The 19103-nt window shown below is 43.3% G+C and overlaps 1 protein-coding gene across 1 annotated transcript in view; it reads right to left on the bottom strand.

The window, feature by feature from the left end:
• The window catches only part of LOC110488886 (protocadherin Fat 4), a 100009-nt gene that overhangs the window by 19723 nt on the left and 61183 nt on the right, over window positions 1-19103 (bottom strand). Inside the window, exons 3-6 of the mRNA XM_021561327.2 lie at window positions 17687-17948; window positions 16565-16915; window positions 14179-15101; window positions 9287-9461 (exon numbers count right to left, since the gene is read on the bottom strand). Of these exons, the coding sequence (XP_021417002.2) occupies window positions 9287-9461; window positions 14179-15101; window positions 16565-16915; window positions 17687-17948 (1711 nt within the window). The remainder of the gene's footprint in view (window positions 1-9286; window positions 9462-14178; window positions 15102-16564; window positions 16916-17686; window positions 17949-19103) is intronic.

Genomic DNA, 19103 nt, shown 5'->3' on the forward strand with positions numbered 1-19103 from the left:
CAAATAATTGAACCTTGTGCAAAGGTACGGATTAATAATACAATAATAAAAGAAACATTTGGAAAGAGGCCATGAATAATCTCTCTTGATCTGGAGCCTGTGCATAATCAAAACATACAGAAACTCCAGAATGTAATGCAGGGGGACAATATGGAGCATATCCCTTAGAGCCAGAAGGGCTCTCTTGATGTGTAAAGATCATGTTCATTAATAACACATGCTCATAAGCTCTTTGCCGCATAACTAATGCTTATCTGCTCATTTGGATGACAAAGGGATTATGGTCCAGGGAAGAGTCTTATATTTATTGAATGAGTGGAGGGGTGATGGCACATCTGCAAGAAATCCTTCTCAAATACTTATGTTAAATGAAATAACTTAATCTAATACCTGCAGATTTAGCTAAATCCTTCATACATTCAGCTGCTATGATCAGCACAGCAGTTGTTAGCACAAACACACTGCAAATTGCTACAAACACCCCGAACCAAAAAAAATGCATTCCAGTGCAAAATAAATGATAACATACACAGCGAAAAAGTCAACAGTTTTATCCCAAAGTACCAGGCACAGAAACCGCAAACTATACTGGTGAGTCATTACAAGGATGAGTCATTCGTTGCTTTGCCTCAAGAAAAGTTGCTAATTTTCACAATTGTATGTTTATTAGCAACTCTAGGCTTTGTTAGACTTTGAAAAGCGCATATGACAAGGTCATTTACGATCATGCAGTACATAATTTCAAGCAAGGTGTTTCAAAGTAGAAAATAGGGCAGCCTTGACTTACGAATTTGCTCATTCAAAAGCAATACAATTTTTAAGACCCCCCCCAAATTAAATGCATGGAACACTGAATACTATAAATAGCATTAAGTTGGATTGTCATCATTAAATTACATAACCAGTGGCACCAGTATCAGCACATATGAGTCAGAAAACTGCTTAGTAGTGGTCCGATGTGATTTACATGTCGGTCTCTGTGCTTAGTGTCATCACCCATACAAGCGTGCGACGTGACGGGATTGACAAGATTGAGTCATTGTTTCACGGGTTGTTATGGAAGCAGATTAAATGGCTGCCACTCTACAACTGATCCTCTTAATCCATGTCAGGAGGTGTCTGCATCGGTTTAAGGTAGGGAACGCCGAGCCACTGTTTCCGGGCAAGCTCTGTTTGGCAGACAACAACTCGTAAGAGCCCTGCAATGTTGCCGGCTAAGGATGTTCTGGTCTGCAACTCCTTGACCGATTAGAGTCTTTTAAAACCAATTGACTTTGTCTGCGACAGTCATTAACTCAGTGGAGCATAGATATCTGTTGAATTTATCTAGAAGTGATTCAATTAAAAACACCCTTGTTGACAGCCATGGTTCATTTGAGGTATTTTCCACATCTTTCTGTGTGGATTAGTCTCACACCATCCTTCTCTCTCCACAGTCTACTTCTTAACATCCCAGGGATCATTGCTAGCACATAACAATAGTTTCTTCATTTTGACCTGCTGTGTGTCCATAATGTGTACATAGTTCTGAAGATCTCTTACTACATTCTGTGGGCTCACAGATTCAGTCATCATGGAATAAAATACTGTGTGCAAATACAAGTATGCAAAGTATGGTGCTGATGCATAGTTTTGGTTAGGAGAAAACATTCCATGACTGCTTCTGTGACATTGAATACGGGAGGAAGAGAGCATAGCTACCACCCACACCAATATATAAGTTCCCACCCATATTGATAACAAGACAAGTTGAAGAATGTGACTGTGAATGGAGGGATAAAACAGTGAGAAGGTGTCGCTGTTTCAATAGGATGCTCTCTCCAAAAAAACTGCTGTTGAAAATGCCAGCATCTCATCCAAACAGTCTGCACTGGAATCTGGCAACCAAAGTATCAAGGTCAACAATTTTGCCGACTTGAATGGTGAACGTTTCCACCACTTGTGACCAATGGCTTGAGCCTGGGTAGATATGGCAGAACTAGGCATACAGTAGGTTTGGCTGCAAGCAAACCTTGTCTGGCCTGCAGATATATGACAAATTACATCATCGTGCCATGGAAAGAGAGCTGGTGGAAAATTATACTGGGACGTCTGCAGCACCGGTGGTGGTGCCATTCATTGTGGTTATAAAGTATTGTTTCCATAGACAAAACGTGTTCCCAGAGAGCTCTTTCTTCCTGCTGCACCAGCAGTTCTGTGTATTTGACACTATTTACGAGCTAGTATGAAACCGCATCATGTTTTTTAGTGCCATCTCCGGTGATACTCCAGAGTAGGGCCAAACTTCATTACATCCACTGGAAAAAAGGCTTAAATATGATTTAAAAAATGACTTATTAACTTAAGATTCAACTAAAAAGACTAGGCTGAAATCAACCTTCTGAACCTTGTTTACTATACTTGAGGAGCTGGAAATGTCAGATATCAACTCTGCTCTATTGGACTTGAGTTAGCCTCATTAGCATCATTTTACACCGGGGTTAATCTAAGAAAAAAAATTGCTATCTAGAATCTTGAAGGGTTCTTCGGCTTAGCCAATAGGATAACCCTTTGAAGAACCCTTTTTGGTTCCAGGTAGAACCCTTTTGCGTTCAATGCAGAATCCTTTCTACAGAGGGTTCTACATCGAACCCAAAAGGGTTCAACCTAGAACCAAAAAGGATTTTCCTATGGGGACAGCCGAAGAACCCTTTTGGAACCCTTTTTTCTAAGAGTGTAGGAAAGCTGCTCTGACCTGACAATCCTGTCTTGACGATTACACTTTTATAGATCAGTATTTACCTCACACCGGGACATATCAACAACACCGCTCACATCTTTGGGAGACACATTGTATATAATACTTGGGGGACTTTGCTGTGATTCTAAAATGTTTTGCCAGCAAACACCACTCAATGTTTGGCGACATGTGTATATAAAGTGTATATATTTAATAAAAATATGTCTTGGAGATTACAACATGAAGAAATGGGGTTTGGTCACAAGAAATGTGCTCTTTCAATCAGAAAATATTTTATCTCATGGTACCTTGTTTCCAAGACAAGGATTGCCCCGAGACTCCTAGTGGTGTCAGCAAGCTGTGCAATAGTGTTGCTACATGCTAAGCCCAAGCTAAGTCCTGACTAGAGACCTGTCTCCACAGTTCACTTTTTATTTCCAAGACTACAGGCTGATGGTATTCAGATAACCGTGTAGATTTCATCGGCAGCCATTACAGTACGGGATAAATAAGACAATGATAGAGACATTGAGTCATCATAGCCCATTTCACACGCAGAAACACAACACCTCAGATAAATACTTTAAGCACTAACGCAGTATGAGGATCCCTCACCACCTTAATTCAATCAGAAAAGCAATACCAATTTAAGCATGATTCATTCCCCCTAGGCTCGCTCAATGACAATTCGGCCAGCTGAGACCAAAACATAACTGTATTTGATATTTCTAAATTATACCGAAGAGACTGGAGTGGTCGTGAGAAGAACAATGTTCAATTCCTTCCTAATATGCAATTATTGCATTTAAGCCTATGCGCCTAAAATGTTTGTTATTGGTGGGATCAAATGAGCGAATGGGAGAACCCTAAATAACCCTAAGTGTCAGCGTCCAAAATAACAAGCCCTGAAGACTCACTGGGAGTGCTGTGTTCCATCTGCGTTGCCTGCTCTGGCTTAAACACACACTGACAGCTTTCCCTGTAAGCCGGCCTTAAGCCCTCCCCAGTAAGCATTGTCTAGCATAAACATATGGCCGAGTCTAAGCACCTTATTAGTGTACATTACCAGAGGACAAATCATATTAGCCCTGTAAAAGGTGGCATGGGCCATCCTTTCAGAGCTGGAGGGGGTACAAAAGACATATAATTACAATTAAACTATCTGAAGCTGGTTGGTGAGCATATGCCACACACTGAGATTTGTGCAGGGAGTTGAAAGGCAGGAAATGGCTGCACCCCCCTGAGGAAGGTTGTTGTATCCTCCAGGGATTGGCCAGTCTGAGCAGTGGTAAGAGCTGGGTTTGGGTGTCTTACTGACTCTGGGGATAATCTCTGCCTTCAAAATCATTGAGTGATCTCTCATTGAACACCCTGGTTCATCAGAACAATAGCATCGTTGTCCAAACTCTAGGGTTCATTAAAGTTGGAAGCCCCAGACAGGTTGACTTAGGAAGAAGGATGGATGTGTACATTTATCTGACAGCCATCTGTAGCTGGGAGTTTAAGGCTAAACTGTTAATTACGCTTTATGGACAGCGGCTAGATTGTGTTCTTTTGGGAAGGCATAAATAAAACACATCATTACTCACAGTGAATTGGCCGCCATCTCGCCCGACATTGACATTTTTCTCTTCCTGAGAACCTGTTGCTTTGCGACCAAAGCTCCTTTTAATGTGCCCGCTCCAACACGCCTGAATGGGGATGGTGAAGCTGTGTTTGTCGGGTGCGAGCTATCCCACTGCTGGGTTTGCCAAATGTAACAAAGTAAACAGGGCTTTTTCTCACACTTAATGAGCGAGATAATATAAAAGGATATTCCCAGCTATACACAACAGACCACTCCCCGTTTCAAAACCCTATTTCTAATAATACAGCAATCTCAGAAGTATTCATCAAATGATACCTGGAATGTTACAGACCTTTCAGTTATTTATGGAGTGCTGTATCTGAATGGTTAGACATATTTTTCCCCCATTATGTTATGAATAGGGGTTGGCGGTTTGCAGACAGACAGGAAAAGTCCATTCATAGACAAACTGCCATTTTCTCCTACTGCAGGACACGTACTGGGAGTTTATGAAGTGATTTGCCTCTTGTGCTTTTATTACCATGACGCTTTTCATTTGCTGAACTGTTCAATGGTTTTGACATTGTTGTCGCCCAGTAGGCCCACAGGTCTTTTAAATGACATGTTTTTCTGCTGTTTCCAAAAGTGAAAAAGAGTAACCACTGAAGAGTCGTCTATGCCGTTAGTTTTCAATGCCCATGGAGTACGACTTAGAAGACACTATTGGAATTATTGTGGCGGAAAATCGCCTATTTGAGATGAACTGTGTTGTGTGTTAGTGGCGTGATCATGGTTGGGAAGACCGCATCAGAGTCACAGAGAGCCACGGTTTTTAAAACGTGGATCTCCTGGCTGCCGCAAAGCACTAATCATCCAACCCACGCCACCTCTTTAAAACACTTATTAGACACTAAAGCTATTTACACAAACATTATGTTCCCGCAATTGTTAAGCGGACCAGAAACCAGGAGTGGAAAAAGAGGCATAGGAAAATAAAACGTCCTGCAAGACCACATTGTTACTGCGCCGGTTTTTAAGAGTTGATCTAGAATGTTACAGGTCTGTTAAAGTTCATTTGAGGAACCTGATATTTTATTTGGCCTCGTCTTGTGTTGCCACTAGTCTGCCTTGGAGAGGACTTCAGAAATGGACCCCATTAAATATTTATTGTGGCTTTGGACAATGATTTGGCAAGGTCCCATCTATGCTTTTACAACACGTATCAGTAATTCTCCAAACTTTGTTAGCTTCACTTTCCATTGAAATCATTCTACTGAGCTAAGTACTAAAGCACAGTAGGGGCGAGGTGAGACATCTCTCAAAAACCTCTTTAAAAAGCAATAGTTATAATTCAAGACAAAGATCATCTTTAAGATGACCATTCGTTCCTAACAGGGATAAATCCTACGCTGGAAATACTTAAGAAACCTAGGAGGTTTTCAGACCAGATTCATAAAAGATCCTGCATTCAAATGGGACGTTCATTACAATCCTTTATCTGCTAAGCGGTCGTTTAGACCTGAAAGGGAGAAAGTACACACACTTTGACCCTATGGCGAGATGTGAAAGAGGGGATTTCTATGCGATGGTAAGCGCCGCCATAGGCATGGGCTGGGGGATTTACTGTGTCCTCCTCTTTAATAAATGGGACCAAACGTGGTGCATGTCAATGTTCCTCCGGAGACGTTCTCACCACACGCACGTGACCTAGACAATGGAGACATTCTACAGTATGAGAGTGAGCACAACCTGTTAACGTTCAATGTCATCTAGCATCACACAAAGGCAGTCGTCTATCGTGCATTATAATTGTGCTATAAGCATTCACAACAAAGAGTGGCTCCCAAGACAGCCTAAATGAATGCAGGTATAATGCCTTCAGGTTGCATCAACAGTTAGTGTAGTAACTTGACAAGGAATGTCCACATGCATTTCTATATTACTTTTCATTATTTCCAACCTAAGAAATAAAAGGTGTACAGCCATGTACAAACGGTACAAACACAGCAAAGTGATACAGCGAACTCAACATGTGATAGAGTCGCCTTGTACAGATCTGTCTCCGGGTGATGACCTCATCACGGTCAATGCCAATAATAACCATGCACACATGAATAGCAATCCTACTATACTGCAGGTAAGTACAATACATATTCAATGTAATTATATAGTGTCCACACTATAACACTTCTCCCCCCACTGTAAGGAAAGAACATAAGGTTCACCAGTAAAGCACATCAGTGTTTTATTTTCTCTTCTTCACAACACTTCTGCTAGTGTTACTGTAAATGTAAAACAATCAAAACAATCTGAGTTAATACATGAACTGCACTGTAAACATGTGGACTAACATCTCAAATTCCTGTTTTGGTGAGAAGCAACTCTGTGAAAGTTAACGATGCACACTCAAGGTTAGCTGCTACTATAACTTACCAATATGTCATACAGAAAATGTGTTTTTTCAAACTGTGGTGGCTGAGTAAAACAGTTCCAGTATCACTCATTGCCAACATATTGTAGCGTGTGTGTGTGTCCAATGTCTATTGTATGTGTGTGTATGTGTTCAGATTTTTTATTGTCCTACATTTTTCTATGAGGGGGTTAACTTGTACTGGTATGTAGCTAGGCAGTGGGCTACAAATCTGATTTTCCTTCAGTTGATGCCAGATGTTTGATGTTAAACCCCATATAGCTATTACAGTTGCCTGGGACTCCACAGTCCTGTTATCTTTCTCTCTTGGTCACACTTTTCCCTCAGAAATTATGCCAACAACTTTCCACTGCAAGGGGATCTGATCTTCAAGTTTCCTTTCAACAAGCCTCCTTGTAAAACACCTTTATGCAACTTGTATTTGTGCCACATTTCGGGCCAGAGCGCAGAGTTCCAAACATTGACAGGAGTGTGCCAAACTCCCTGTTCCCCAGCCAGAAAGCGTTATGAGAACCAGGACCAGAGAGCTCTTCTGTTTCCATACATTTCATGACAGATTCCACTCAACAGAGTTGGCCCTGAAATTCCACTCAGCCACCGGTTAATGAGTTTACCTTCGTTGAAACCCTCAGACAGACTCTGAAAGAGTGTCAGCCACAAGACAGAGGAGCAAAACAAACCCTGAAGTGGAATTCCTTCCATGATCCACACATCAACCATATTTTAACTACACATAACTAATCATAGGCCTACTTTATGTCACCCAAAGGAATCATCAATTAGACACGACAGCTCGTTCTGAATTCTGCAATTAAAACACTTTCCAAAACTACTGTAATTAACTTTTTGAGAAGTGGTCTTGCAGTAAACAAAGAGTTAAAATGAACATATTCAACATCTACCTTAAAGATGTCCTGCCAGATAGTAAATGGGGTAACCATTTCCCTCCCTATCTTAACCTCAGCCTCAACAGGGTAATTTCGACTGTACTATGATCATGGGTTTTTCAATTTTCTACTCAAATCCCTCTTTTTGCATTTTCATTGGTAAAACTTGCAAAATGTTCTATCAAAATATTTTGCATTTGTTGACAGGGCTTCAAGCAATGGCATACTTTTGGAGCAGATATCAAAAGGAACACAATAATTGTCATAATTGGTTTAGAATGGTGTAGTTAATCATGATCTGAATCTCTGAATTTGAGCCTATTGTAAGTAATAAATCAAACAAAATAAGTATAGTTGTGTCACATTTCATGGCTTTGTCACTGCCATAGTTTTAAAAGACAAGTGCAGAGGCAGTACTTTTGACTGGATATTAAAGTTATAGATTGTGCCTTTAAATCCTTTGCACATGTCCAAAACAAACACTGGGGCAAGATGCCACCCAGGGTCTGACACAATACACCTTTGAGACATTGCAAAGAGGGAAGCCCCGACTATAATCCATTATCCTAATGCACACTAGCCAACATTATAGCACACTACAGAGAGTGAATCTCTTTACTGTAAAATTTCTCACCAAAGTCAATGCCAAGTCAAAAATACCCATCATTACTACTGGTCACATGGTCAGTCCAGGAATTAAACAGAACCACCCTTTCACCATGACGGCCATGCCAGAGTAGACCAAAGAAACATATACTTAACTTACATACCATGTGATTTGGCTGGGACGAGGATACGCATGTACTCGCTTAACTGCATATTTACTGACCTCTATGGAATAACAACCTAACCTTTTATCTGGATAAAACAAGCTCCACCACTGTATCCAAACAAACAGAGAAGGGCCCTATGAAATGCTGCAACAAGGTTTCCTGGGATATACTTAAAAAGCCTTAGTGCTGGGAATTACCCGGGACCTTACAATATCATATTATCATCATACCTAGGTGCCGGTACGATATGTATTGTGATTCTGTATGTATTGAGATTCGATACAGTCATTTTATTGCAATTCGATGTTCCAATTTATTGCGATTAGATGTATTGCCCACCATATGTCTGCTGCAGAGAGTCAAGAGAGAGCATGAGAAAATGAGTTTTGATCAGTCATGGAAATAAAGGTGCTGGAAACAAATTGGCTCCCTATTTAAAAAGAAGCTGGAGAACAAGCGATGAAAGAAAAACACTGGAGTTTCGGTGCAGGTACAGACAACTAGCTGTCGAAACTATACGATTTATCGTCAAAGATAATACCCCTATATTGACATTTGCATGACAAAACAATGCATAGCTTACAGTGTGAAATAAGAATGAACTCCATGATTTGTTGAAATAGTTGCTTTGTGTTAAGATACTTGGGTCTACGTCCATGTGATGTAACACAGACGCATCCTACGGAGCATCGCTCTTCCTTCGCCAGATATTAGCTCTCTCTCTCTCTCTTCAAGGAGATGATAGACACTAAGTTGAACATGTCGAATATGGTAGACACAGGTGTGCCACTTCGAACACCAATGGACGACGACACGTAATAAAACAGTCGCTGTCCATCTTCATGCTGTCGTGTCAAAATGCTAGAAACACTTGAAGATTATAAATTGACCGCTCTCAGCTGTTCTTACCGGAGTCGGTTGCCGTGATGACGAGGGTGTAGTTCCCCTGAGCCTCGCGGTCCATGGTCTGGGTGAGGATCAGCTGACCATTGGACGACAGACTGAAGGCTCCTTCTTCGTTCCCACCGCTCAGCATGTAACTCAGCTGGCCATTGGAACCCAGATCATCATCCCTGGCCATAACCTAGAGAGCGCAAAGATGAGACGGATAAGTCAGAGTGAAGCACTCCTTATGACTCTGAGGCTATCCTAATATGGACACAATAAAAATAGATTTTCTCAGAGATCAGAAAAATGTAAGACTGTAACATCTGTCTGGGAGGACAGACATTACTGAAAATATGGCAAAAAAAATAGATCTGATAGATATGATATTGGTCTTTTCCTAACCTCCTCTCCAGATGCTGTAAGGTTGGGCATAAATCTTCAGACCAAAAGGACTCATTTGAGAGTGCCAGTCAGTGGTGGAAAAAAAATGAAATTGTTATACTTGAGTAAAAGTAAAGATACCTTAATAGAAAATGACTCAAGTAAAAGTGACTCAAGTAAAAGTCACCCAGTAAAATACTACTTGAGTGAAAATCTATAAATATTTGGTTTTAAATATACTTAAGTAACAAAAGTACATAGAATTGCCAAAATGTTCTTAAGTATCAAAACTAAAAGTGTAAACCATTTAACATTTCTTAAATTAAGCAAACCATACGACACAATTTTCATTACATTTTTTTATTGACGGATAACCAGAGTCACACTCCAGCATGAAGCATTTGTGTTTATTCCGCCAGATCAGATCTAGTAGGGATGACCAGGGATGTTATTAAGTGTGTGAATTTGACAATTTTTGTATCAAAATGTAATGAGTACTTTTTGGTGTCAGGGAAATGTATGTAGTAAAAAATACATTATTTTCTTTAGGAATGTAGTGAAGTAAAAGTAAAAGTTGGCAAAAATATAAATAGTAAAGTAAAGTACAGATACCCCAAAAAACTACTTAAGTAGTGCTTTAAAGTATTTCTACTTAAGTACTTTACACCACTGGTGCCAGTGCATTATGGGCTCTGTCTTTAATGCCCGCCGGGGCACAGATAGAGGGCCAAATCAGGTTGGCACAGGGACAATGTTCTTGTGTGGCGACCCACTGCCGCTGGAGCCGTTTCCACACAGCTGCAAAATAATTTCCTTGTAGGAACAGTATACAGACAAGCTGCACTGTGTGTGTCTGCTCACCGCAGTGGAGACAGGTCCTTTGTGTGTCTGCTTACTGCAGTGAGACAGGTTCTTTGTATGTCTGCTCACCGCAGTGGAGACAGGTCATTTGTGTGTCTGCTAACCTCAGTGGAGACAGGTCCTTTGTGTGTCTGCTCACCGCAGTGGAGACAGGTCCTTTGTGTGTCTGCTCACCGCAGTGAGACAGGTCCTTTGTGTGTCTGCTAACCGCAGTGGAGACAGGTCCTTTGTGTGTCTGCTAACCGCAGTGGAGACAGGTCCTTTGTGTGTCTGCTCGCTGCAGTGGCGACAGGTTCTTTGTATGTCTGCCCGCTGCAGTGGAGACAGGTCCTTTGTATGTCTGCTCGCTGCAGTGAGACAGGTTCTTTGTATGTCTGCCCGCTGCAGTGGAGACAGTTCCTTTGTATGTCTGCTCGCTGCAGTGGAGACAGGTTCTTTGTATGTCTGCCCGCTGCAGTGGAGACAGGTCCTTTGTATGTGTGCCTGCTGCAGTGGAGACAGGTCCTTTGTATGTCTCCTCGCTGCAGTGGAGACAGGTCCTTTGTATGTCTGCCTGCTGCAGTGGAGACAGGTCCTTTGTATGTCTGCTCGCTGCAGTGGAGACAGGTCCTTTGTGTGTCTGCTCGCTGCAGTGGAGACAGGTCCTTTGTATGTCTGCTCGCTGCAGTGGAGACAGGTCCTTTGTGTGTCTGCTCGCTGCAGTGGAGACAGGTCCTTTGTGTGTCTGCTCGCTGCAGTGGAGACAGGTCCTTTGTATGTCTGCTCACTGCAGTGAGACAGGTTCTTTGCATGTCTGCTCACCGCAGTGGAGACAGGTCATTTGTGTGTCTGCTAACCGCAGTGGAGACAGGTCCTTTGTGTGTCTGCTCACTGCAGTGAGACAGGTTCTTTGTATGTCTGCTCACCGCAGTGGAGACAGGTAATTTGTGTGTCTGCTCGCTGCAGTGCCGACAGGTCCTTTGTATGTCTGCTAACCGCAGTGGAGACAGGTCCTTTGTATGTCTCCTCGCTGCAGTGGAGACAGGTCCTTTGTATGTCTGCTCGCTGCAGTGGGGACAGGTCCTTTGTGTGTCTGCTCGCTGCAGTGGAGACAGGTCCTTTGTATGTCTGCCCGCTGCAGTGGAGACAGGTCCTTTGGATGTCACTTCGCTGCAGTGGAGACAGGTCCTTTGAATGTCTCCTCGCTGCAGTGGAGACAGGTCCTTTGTATGTCTGCTCACTGCAGTGGAGACAGGTCCTTTGTATGTCTGCTCACTGCAGTGGAGACAGGTCCTTTGTATGTCTGCCCGCTGCAGTGGAGACAGGTCCTTTGTATGTCTGCCCGCTGCAGTGGAGACAGGTCCTTTGAATGTCTGCTCGCTGCAGTGGAGAAAGGTCCTTTGTATGTCTGCCCGCTGCAGTGGAGACAGGTCCTTTGTATGTCTCCTCACTGCAGTGAGACAGGTTCTTTGTGTGTCTGCTCACTGCAGTGGAGACAGGTCCTTTGTGTGTCTGCTCGCTGCAGTGAGACAGGTCCTTTGTGTGTCTGCTCGCTGCAGTGGAGACAGGTCCTTTGTGTGTCTGCTCGCTGCAGTGGAGACAGGTTCTTTGTGTGTCTGCTCGCTGCAGTGGAGACAGGTCCTTTGTGTGTCTGCTCGCTGCAGTGAGACAGGTCCTTTGTGTGTCTGCTCGCTGCAGTGAAGACAGGTCCTTCGTGTGTCTGCTCGCTGCAGTGGAGACAGGTCCTTTGTGTGTCTGCTCGCTGCAGTGGAGACAGGTCCTTTGTGTGTTTGCTCTGCAGTGGAGACAGGTCCTTTGTGTGTCTGGAGTGGAGACAGGTCATTTCTGTGTCTGCAGTGGAGACAGGTAATTTCTGTGTCTACAGTGGAGACAGGTCCTTTGTGGTTTTGCTCTGCAGTGGAGACAGGTCCTTTGTGTTTTTGCTCTGCATTGGAGACAGGTCCTTTGTGTGTTTTCTTTGCAGTGGAGACAGGTCCTTTGTGTGTCTGCACGCTGCAGTAGAGACAGGTCCATTGTGTGTTTTCTCTGCATTGGAGACAGGTCCTTTGTGTGTCTGACCTGCAGTGGAGACAGGTCATTTGTGTGTCTGCTCTCCAGTGGAGACAGGTCCTTTGTGTGTCTGCATGCTGCAGTAGAGACAGGTCCTTTGTGTGTTTTCTCTGCATTGGAGACAGGTCCTTTGTGTGTCTGATCTGCAGTGGAGATAGGTCCTTTGTGTGTCTACTCCACAGGGGAGACACGTTCTTTGTGTGTCTGCAGTGGAGACAGGTTCTTTGTGTATTTGCTCTGCAGTGGAGACAGGTTTTTTGTGTGTCTGATCTTGTAAGAACTGAAGCTGGAGATGAGAAGCAGGAACGGAGAGTTGAACATTTAATTTAGCACAGACATGGAACAGGACAGGAACAGCATCTGAACCGGGTAATACAAAGGCATACAACAATCAATGCTGAAGTGGGGAACAGAGCTGAGGAACAGACAGATATAGGGAAGGAAATAACACAGGAGATTGAGTCCAGGTGAGTGCACTGAATCGCTGATGGGCGTGATGAGGGAAGCAGGTGTGCGTAATGATGGTGACAGGAATGCGTAATGCAGGGCAGTCCGGCGCCCTCGAGCGCCAGGGAGGGAGAGCGGGAGCAGGCGTGACAGTACCCGCGCCACCCGGCGTCCCACCTGGACTAGCCTGACGGGCCTGCCGAGGCATAGGCACTGGACCAGCCGGCTGGGGCGTAGAAACCCGACGAACCAGCAGACGCGTAGGAGCCTGGCGTACCGGCTGAGGCACGGGAGCCTGACAATCCAGTCGAGGCGTGGGAGCCTGACGAAATAAGACAGGTGATTGAGTCCAGGTGAGTGCAATGAATCGCTGATGCGCGTGACGAGGGAAGCTGGTGCGCGTAATGATGGTGGCAGGAGTGCATAATGCAGGGCAGCCCGGCGCCTTCGAGCGCCAGGGAGGGAGAGCAGGAGCAGGTGTGACAGATCTACAGTGGAGACAGGTCCTTTGTGTGTCTGCTCTGCAGTGGAGACAGGTTCTATGTGTGTCTGCTCGCTGCAGTAGAGAGGTCCTTTCTCATTCACTTCAATTTGATACTTTGGATTGTAATACCTCAAAGAAATGTTCAAAATAAATATTTTTTTATCTAAAAAAGAGTGAAACAAGCAGTACTCATTGCTATCATTCTTTATCTTTTTAATTGCCTATTTTCTATGCTAATTCGCAAAATCAAGACCACCATGCTTGATGTTTATTTATTTATTTATTATTTATTTAACTAGGAAAGTCCGTTAAGGACAATTTCTTATTTTTAATGACGGCCTAGGAACAGTGGGTTAACTGCCTTGTTCAGGGCTAGAATGACAGATTTGTACCTTGTCAGCTCGGGGATTTGATCTGCAACCTTTCGGTTTCTAGTCCAACGCTCTAACCACTAGGCTACCTGCCACTCCGCAAGTATGTACGGTATGTAAAGTTTGTAAACTGATACCATACATACTTAATGGCTTAATATTCCTAGAAATTAAGTTAAGCCATTAGCTTGTTGAAGGTCTAAAGCTTGGCATATGAATTGGTGCTTTGTTTATGACACTTAAATTCCCAGTGCAGAAATGTCAATAATGTTTGACCATGATTGTCTAGAATGACTAACAAAGTGAAAGATCTCACTGACCTGTAGTATGTTGCTGGGGAGACTCCCCGCGTTCTCCTGAACGTTCACAGAGTAGGGAGAGAGCTCGTACACCGGCAGGCAATCGTTCACATCCAACAGCACAATGTTGACTGTGGCGCGGTCCACCCTCGAGCTGCTTCCGCGGTCGGCAGCCTGGACCACCAACGAATAAGACGTCCGCACCTCTCGGTCCAGCTGCTTGGCCACCGAGATCCATCCGGTGACCGAGTCAATCCTGAAATCAGATTTGATGTTACCCCCAGCGATGGAGAAACGGATCTGCCCGTTGGTTCCCTCATCAGCGTCGCTGGCAAACACCTGGATGACATCGGAGCCCGTCAGCGTGTCCTCCTCAATCTCGATGTCGTAGATGTTCTGCGAGAAACTGGGTGTATTATCGTTGACGTCCAGCACCAGCATCGTGACATCCATGGCTGAAGACAGCGGCGGCTCGCCCTTATCCTTGGCCACCAAAGTCAATGTATAATTGGACATCTCCTCCCGGTCCAGTTCGCCCACCAGCCTCACATCTCCATCGATAGTTCCTATGCTGAACTTGTTCCCAAAGGGGCTTTTCAGAGAGTACTCCACGTAGCTGTTGGGCCCACTGTCTGCATCAATGGCCTGGGCCGTGAAGACCACCGTGTCCACTGGAGTATTCTCCTGGATATAGGTCCTCTTCTGGGAGGTGAAGGTTGGCGGGCAGTCGTTGACGTCCAACAGGATGATGGACACCTGGGCCGTGCTGGTGTAGCGAGTCATGGGGGCGAGGGCCAGGTCGTGGACAATGACCACCAGGTTGTAGAAGGACTGGGCCTCCCGGTCCAAGGCCTTTCTGGTCTGGAGTACCCCAGCTTTGGTAATGTCAAACTGGCTCTGAGGATCTCCCGATGCGATGGAGTAGAGTAGCTGGGCATTCGGACCTGGAAGACAAGCCATAGCAATAGATTTGTTGTTGGTTACCTTGCGTTAGTTGCTTGTACTAGAAAATGTGAAGCTCTGAAGAAGCTTTGTGTGCTTGCTTCAGCTGTTTGTTATGGTAGGGGGTAGTTACAGTATAATGGCTCTTTCTGTTTCAAGTCGAGAAGTATTCATCTGGAAGGGGTAGGATTAGATTACCTTAAAATATCCCAGAGAACATGTCATGTGATATACTGCACTGTACCTTAAACACATTAAACACAGCGTAGATAATTTGGACTGATGCCAGGTTGTTTAGATATGACTGTTAGATACTGTATGTCTGAATTATAATGTTATATTCGCTATCAACATGCATTTCCACATATTGCCTTAATGTCTTCACAAAGACAACTGTCTCAGCTGCCTTCCACTTTCTTCCTCCAAACGGAGGATGCCTTTATGCAGGGTAATCAATCCTTTTCAAAAGAGAAATCGCACAGCAACTTAAAATCACCTCCTTTACTGATTCTACAATTTGGGGATTTCCCTCACAATCGAAACACTAATTTCAATGAAATAACTAACTGCAGAAACCGTGCAAATGCAAACTATTAAACCTTGAAATCTAGCTTAATCCTTGTTCCTCACCTGGAGCCAGGGGAAAAATAGCTTAAATTTTGCGTCTGTACTTCAAGTCATGGGGGTATTCATGTGGAAAGCGGCCCAGCACCTTCCCACACTACAGACGTTATTACTGAACACAGGTGACCCCTTATCAAAAAGGCCAAGTCTACTTCTATCCTTAGGTTACAACCACATCTACAGGGGTCAAGGGTTGAGCAACTTCTGTGAGTGCTACCAATAATGATTAGTGTGGAGGGACGGGGGGGAGCTGAGAGAACATTGAGATAACACAGAGAGATCGTTGAGAGAACGTTGAGATCACAGAGAGAGAACGTTGTGAGAACGTCAAGATTGCACAGAGAGAACTTTGAGATCACAGAGAGAGAACAGTGACTGACTATCGACAGTGAGGGTCAATGAGAGCAAGAAGAAGCTTGACGTTGGGAGACACAAGACAGGCTTCTGCCCCAGGAATGTGGGTCACAGTAACAGCATTAGGCCTGGTATGGTCAGAGCGGTAATTGCAGTCAGAAAGGGATGGCAGAGCTGTTATAACAGCATGAAGCAGTCTAAGGTAACCACCTGAAATTGATAAGTACCTCAAGCCTAGTGGACCGTATTTCACAACATGATTCCAATGTGACAGGAATGACAAATGGAAAATAAATATATGGCTTAATATTATGTTTAGCTAACTGCCTTCACTACATGATCATTACAGGTCATAGAACAATAGTTATGGGCCATGCTATATTGACCATGTTCCATGTGCATTTTTCATGAACCATCCGTTTACGTCATTGGTGTGGCAGATTATTCTATTATGGAAATCAGCAACTGACAGAAGGGACATACATACCATCATCTGCATCACTGGCCCCTACAGTGATGATACTGGAGCCAGGGGGGAGGCTCTCGGTGACCGAAGTGCTGTAGGAGGTGGCATTGAAGATGGGAGGGTTGTCGTTGACGTCCAGGACGTTGAAGTAAACCCTGACTGAACTGGCCTGACCACCGCCGTCCTGGGCCCTCCCGGTCAGGATGTAGTACTGCTGGGATTCATAGTCCAGGGGCCGCGTGACGTTGAAGACCCCCGTGACGGGGTTGAGCAGGAAGGTCTCGTCTTCGTCGTCCTCCTCCAGGGAGTACGTGATCTCGCCGTTCATCCCCGAGTCCGAGTCACTAGCCAGGATTGCCGCCACAATGGAGCCTGACAAGTCAAGAAGCAGACAGTCAGACAGTGAGGGTTTGAGAGGGTTTTTGGATTGTTGGATTGGGATTCCCTCACGTCTACCTACCAACTCATTCAACTGCCATAGAAAACAAATATAACACATTTCATATTTCCAAGTACCACAGTTTAATGAACAGATTCAATGTCCCAGTAACACTTTATTTTAATGGTTTGTAATAAACCATTTATAAGGAATATATAAATTGTCTGTTCACCATTTATTATTAATTACTCCCAAAATTAATAAACCATTTACTAATCATTATTAAAGTATTTTTGCAGTCCCTAATCTAAAGTGATTGCCATTTATAATGTAGAAATACTTTAAATGTTTTGAGTGACTAGTGTAATTTCTCACAAAAAGATGGGTATGCCATTGGTAGACATTCCTGCAGTACCTCATAATAGAACAAGCACACAACAAAGGATGTTTAACGAACTATATATACATATGTGAATATCTAACATTTACAAATATGGGAATAATGATTCATAAACAGTGAAAAAAATGTATTGTAAATGCCTTATAAATGGTTTATTATGGACCCTTAAAATAAACTGTTACAATCTTTGTTGACTTAGCTAACGAGCAAAACGTCTGCATTAAAAGCCTTTAAGATATAGATAGACTACATTCACGTGGAATGGCATAAACTTTAGCAGAAATTAATTTGGAACTTTCACACTGAGTAAGCATGAAAGAACCTGGCAGTTACAAGCAACGCCATGTGACAGTAAGCCTTTTACCTGATGTCATATCCTCGGGAATGTCGAAGGAGTACGTTCCACGGGAGAATTTAGGCGTGTGATCATTGACGTCACTGACAGTGATGTTCAGCCTCATATCTGAGGATTGCTTTCCATCGTCAGCTCGGACCAGCAGGGAGTACTTGGAGCGACGTTCCCGGTCCAGTCTCTTGGTGGCGATCAGGTCCCCTGATTCTGGGTCGATCCGGAAACTGTCATCGGCACCGCTGATAATGGTGTAGGTCACCAGTGCATTAGGACCCTGAAGAAATACAAATGGCTATAATTGGTTATTTCTAACGGCAGAAAGATTCAGTATCGATTTTTTATTATGAGGCTTTATTTAATAACCTCTATAGGATCAGTGGGTCCCCCGCGGGACGGTTGAGCTAACGTAGGGTAATGTGATTAACATGAGGTTGTAAGTAACAAGAACATTTCCCAGGACATAAACATATCTGAAATTGGCAGAAAGCTTACAATCTTGTTATTTTAACTACATTGTCCAATTTACAGTAGTTATTACAGTATTAGTATTACAGTATTAGTAGTTATTACAGTAATTACAGTATTATTATTACAGTGAAAGAATATCATGCTATTGTTTGAGGAGAGTGCACAGTTGTGAACTTGAAAATCTATTAATAAACCAATTAGGCACATTTGGGCAGTCTTGATGCAAAATTTTCAACATAAATGCAATGGTTCATTGGATCAGTCTAAAACCTTGCACATACACTGCTGTCATCTAGTGGCCAAAATCTAAATTGCGCCTGTGCTGGAATAATTATCTTGCATTTCAAAGATGATGGTACAAAAGTTTTATTTTTAAACATTATTTTTCTTTGTATTATCTTTTACCACATTTAATGTGTTATATTTTCCTACGTTAATTTAACATTTCCACAAACTGTTTCACTTTGAAAGTGTTTCCTTTCAAATTGTATCAAGAATATGCATATCCTTGCTTCAGGTCCTGAGCTACAGGCAGAGACTGTGATGTTTAACATAGGTTAAGGATTATGGTTAGTCAAAGTCCTGAAGGGGGAGAGACGGACATCATACTACTTTCTTTGTGAGAGTGAAATTCATGTTCACATCCACCCACTGCGTGCGTTCACACTTTTATCAAATACCTTATTCTAGGGCTAATAGATTAGACATTTTTATATTACAAATCTCAATGAGTGAAATATATCGCAAATGCATCACTTAGCAAGCTCCCCTCAGAATAGAATGGTCATGTGGGTGAAAAGAAAAACTCACAGGAGCTGAATGGCAGTATTCTCTTGGGCCTTTCTCTTGGTCTTTGAACTGTGGAGCTATAGAGTTCCTCTATAAACGCAACTAATAGATCCCATGATACCTTGGACAAGTACAACCCAGTACACATGTGAAAGCCATAGTGGTCCTTTGC

The sequence above is a fragment of the Oncorhynchus mykiss genome, chromosome 14 (genome assembly GCF_013265735.2).
Source record: "Oncorhynchus mykiss isolate Arlee chromosome 14, USDA_OmykA_1.1, whole genome shotgun sequence".
In the NCBI taxonomy this organism is placed as follows: domain Eukaryota; kingdom Metazoa; phylum Chordata; class Actinopteri; order Salmoniformes; family Salmonidae; genus Oncorhynchus; species Oncorhynchus mykiss.